The sequence below is a fragment of the Rhipicephalus sanguineus genome, unplaced genomic scaffold (assembly GCF_013339695.2).
Source record: "Rhipicephalus sanguineus isolate Rsan-2018 unplaced genomic scaffold, BIME_Rsan_1.4 Seq264, whole genome shotgun sequence".
Lineage (NCBI taxonomy): Eukaryota > Metazoa > Arthropoda > Arachnida > Ixodida > Ixodidae > Rhipicephalus > Rhipicephalus sanguineus.
This window is the reverse complement of record NW_023614898.1, coordinates 38691-42622: the sequence shown is the minus strand read 5'-3', so window position 1 is coordinate 42622 and position 3932 is coordinate 38691. Positions and strand designations below refer to the sequence as shown.

At 52.8% G+C, this 3932-nt stretch overlaps 1 protein-coding gene across 1 annotated transcript; it reads right to left on the bottom strand.

The window, feature by feature from the left end:
- Positions 1-1567: 1567 nt before the first annotated feature.
- Positions 1568-3050, bottom strand: LOC119376885 (transcription factor Jun). Its single transcript, XM_037646560.2, has one exon. It carries the CDS (start codon positions 3048-3050, stop codon positions 1671-1673), a length of 1380 nt encoding a protein of 459 aa, XP_037502488.2. The 3' UTR covers positions 1568-1670.
- Positions 3051-3932: the final 882 nt, after the last annotated feature.

Below are 3932 nucleotides of genomic sequence, written 5' to 3'. Positions count from 1 at the left end.
TTATTTCATTTTTCTTCCGCAACCGCTTTTGGGCCGCATAACCACAGGCCGCCCATCGACAAGAAATACCGACTCGGATCCCGACGCCGCAACGTTGTCGTCACGTGTAAATGTAGGCCGTACCTAGCCAGGAAACACTTGACTTAAAATCCTGCTTATCTTGCGTCACGCCTATTCAGGGGGCCCCGTAGAAATGGGCCGCTTGCTCTTGGCGCCGCATATGGAGCCGCCTAACGAACGGTCTAGCAGCGGCCAAAATTTGATTGGATTTCCTGCTTGCACGCGTGGAATCTAGCCCGGATTTAATTTAGAGTGTAGGTTTAGAATAGTTAAACCTCAGCCACTTTTTTTCAAAAAAGGAGGGGCTCTGCAGCACTGCGAACCAGCGCCGCCTGGAAAGGTCTTCCTGTCTGTACATCCCATATATTCGCAGCGTAGCGCGATAGGAAGAAGCTAATCGCAAGCGTGGGAAAAAATGAAGCGGCGATGAACACTAGTCCGGTATGCAAGTGTGTTACTGCGCCTTCAATCGATCTCCAAAAAAAAAAAAAGAATTTGATTTTTTAAAGCAAGGCCCAATAGTTACTCGACGGGAATCATTCTAGAATGACTTCTTGATCTCGTAAACAAAATAATTCGCTATCTATTCGAATCGTTATCTTAACGTTCTATGCACGCGCGCAGCTCTGCGAATTCAAGCGCATTCGTCCTGTACAACGGGTCCGCGTGCGTTGGTGTCTGTTCTATACAGTATATATGTGCCACTTCGGAAAGTGAAACGACTGTTGAAAGGTAGCGATGTATCCACGTCGTTCTTTTTCTTAGTGTCCGCTATAAAAGAGAACATGAATTAACATGCCCAAGCATACGCATTTTGTCAGCAAGCGTTGACGTTGAAACATGCGGCCTTCGAAACCGTCGTGGTAGCTAAGCGACTGAGGTGCTCATTGATCTACTAGGCTGGAAGTCGCGGGTGCGATTCTCGACCACGACGGAACAAACTGGGAGGACCGAAATGCAAAGACGAACGGGCAGTTACATATTCAGCCACCGTTTAAAAAACTCCAGGTGACGGAAAGCAATACAGAGCCCCCCACCCCTTCCCTCCCTCCATCCCCTTACAACCACGGCGTGCCTCATAATCCTATTGTGGTTGGGGCGCCTAAAACCTAAGTAACCCTGTCTACGTCATGCAGCGCAGATCGCATACTTATGCGGCCGCGAACAAAACGACAAGCCGGCGAAGCGGCGCGCGTGCTGACTTTGAAAGCAGAGGCAGCAGCCAACTCTAGAAACAAGCAACTGGGGAAAACGACAAACACTTTTTTATTCTTCAAAACTTCGTTTCGTGGCACCAAACTGACCAAAATATGATTAGTTCTTGTTCGTGGTGCAAAGCATCCATGTCGGTGGGTGGTTGTGGCGGTTGTAGTGATCGCGAGGTTGTGTGGATTCAAGAGCAGTCCATGCGAGCTGGGTCGTGGCAGTTTTAGTGGCGATCACGGGGTTCGGGGAGACTGAAGAGAACTCAATAGGAGTTGGTTCGAGGCTGTTATACTGCTGATCACGGGGTTGGGGAGATTGAAGAACACGCGAGTGTGCACACAACACGCGCGTGGAATTATCTCACAAGCAAGTCACCGAGCATGCTTATGGGGCATGTGACACCATCACATCTTACAGCCCGCCTTGATGTGTGTCCTCACCTCCTGAGAGAGCTGGTACACCTCGTGGCGTAGAACGCTGGTGTCGTATTCCAGCACGGTTTTCTCCGCCTTGAGCGCGTTAACTTTCGCTTCGAGCTCGGAGTCTCGGTCGAGCTTTCGCTGGCGGCACTTATGTGCGGCGATTCGATTCCTCTCCCTCCTTTGTTCCAGCCTGATCCTCTCTCGGCCGCCCATGCTGATGGGCGATTGTGGCGGCGTGGACCTCAGTCGAGGCACCGTTTGCGGCGAGGACGATGAAGTACGACTGAAACTGTCGTTTGAGGTCGAGTCGACCGAGTGGGACGAGTCCGGGCCGGACGTGGCGTGCTGGTGAAGCGCGATCTGTGGCGGCTGGGGTTTGGGGAAGCCACTGAGGCACTGCTCCCCTTCCTCGCTCATGGTAAACAAAAACAGCTTACTCACCGTCGAATCCTGTCCGTTCAGATTAATGATGAGGCGCTCGAGCTCGGGCGTCGAGAGCGCCAACTTTCGCAGGTCTGGAGACGTGAGCAAGCTCGAACAGCGCGCCTGTTTGCTGCTGCGTTGGCATGCCCCAGGGCTTTCTAATTCCAGGGCCATGCTCCGCTTGCGCGAGACTAACTCTTCGCAACTCAAAAGCTGCTCCTTCAGCGTTGGCTGATACGTCGCTGTCGGTTGTTGGCTGGTGCCATCGCTACTCTTCTCGTCGAAGCCGACGGACGACAGCGGTGGTGTGCCGCCAAGTCGAGGCACCGTTTGTGGCTCGGACGATGAAGGATGACTCGAACTGTCGTTTGAGGTCGAGTCGACCGAGTCGGACGTGTCCGGCCCGGACGTGGTGTGCTGTTGAAGTGCGGGCTGCGGCGGCTTCAGCTGGAGTTGAGCGAGCGTATCGGGAAAGCCGCTCGGGTACTGCTCCTCTTCCTTGGTGATGGTAAGTAAAAACAGCCTACTCACCGTCGAATCCTGAGCGTTGAGAGCAATGATGAACCGCTCGAGCTCGGGCGTCGACAGCATCAGCATTTGCAAGTCCGCAGACGTAAGTAGGCTCGAACAGCGGGCCTGTTTGGTGCTGCGTTGGGATGCCCCAGGGCTGCCTAAGTTGAGGGTCATGCTCCGCTTGCGCGAGACCAACTCTTCGCAACTCAACAGCTGCTCCTGCTGCATTGGCTGATACGTCGCTGTCGGTTGATCGCTGGTGCCATCGCTACTCATCTCGCCGAAGCCGACGGACAACGGTTGTGTGCCGTCCGGGCGAGGCACCGTCTGTGGCTTCTCCTCCTCGCAGCCGCCCGTCGGCAAGTGCCCGGACGACCAAGGATGAAAGAAACTGTTGTTTGTGGTCGAGTCGCCCGAGTCGGACATGTTCGGGCCTGGCGTTTCGTGAAGCGTGGGTTGCGGCGACTACTGAGGCCGTTACTGCAGCGGCAGTTCGAGTTTAGCGAGTGGTGGTGGTGGTAGTGGTTCGTAAGGAAAGGGAAAAGGGCACCTAATTTCTGCAGCCCAATAGGGAGCACTAAAGTCCCTAGATTTTTCCCTGTTCTTTCTTAAGTACCGACAACCATTGGAGCGCCGGCGACGAATCTCATTGGCTAACGCTCGTTTTCGGTAGCCATGTTCTTCCTAACTCTTTTCCAGCACCTGGTGAAACGCGTTCCCCATTCACTAATGACAGGGGGTTGACGGGAGGAGAAAGGCGCGTCGCGGTAGAATATTGTCCGCTCAAAGGTGCGTGGCTATTGTACTTAGACGCACATGGCTTTGTAAATATTCCAAGTTAGGAAGAAAATGGCGTCGGACGCCAGCTGCGCGTGAGAGCGGGCCGTGAAAGGAGGCAGTTGTCGGTACTTAAGTAAAAGCGAAAAATCTAAAGACTTGGGAGCACGGCGCAGTTAAAGCCACTATAGGGGCTTTAGGCGCAGTGCCTCGAGTGGGCCGGTTAGCCGCTAGCGCCTTTCATTGCTGCCAACCTGTGGAGCCACTTTTCTTTCCCTCTCTCTGGAGTGAAAAAAAAAAACAATGCAAAAGCAGTTTGCGAGGGCTGACATTAAAACGCAGGGTCACCTATACCGTTCTGTCGCATCAGTAGTTTATAATTAAGAGTTCAAGAAGAAATTTGAGGAGAAAAAAAACACGCAATTGACGTATACGACGTTCTTAAGTGTGACTGTGATCCCATATTGGATTGTTCCAACCGGTTTTTCCAATCTCTCTTACGTATCGCAGTCGTAATGTATCATTCATTAA

What these genes read in the sequence shown, in the direction of transcription:
- LOC119376885 (XM_037646560.2), bottom strand. Translation starts at nt 3,050, where the DNA reads ATGTCCGACTCGGGCGACTCGACCACAAACAACAGTTTCTTTCATCCT.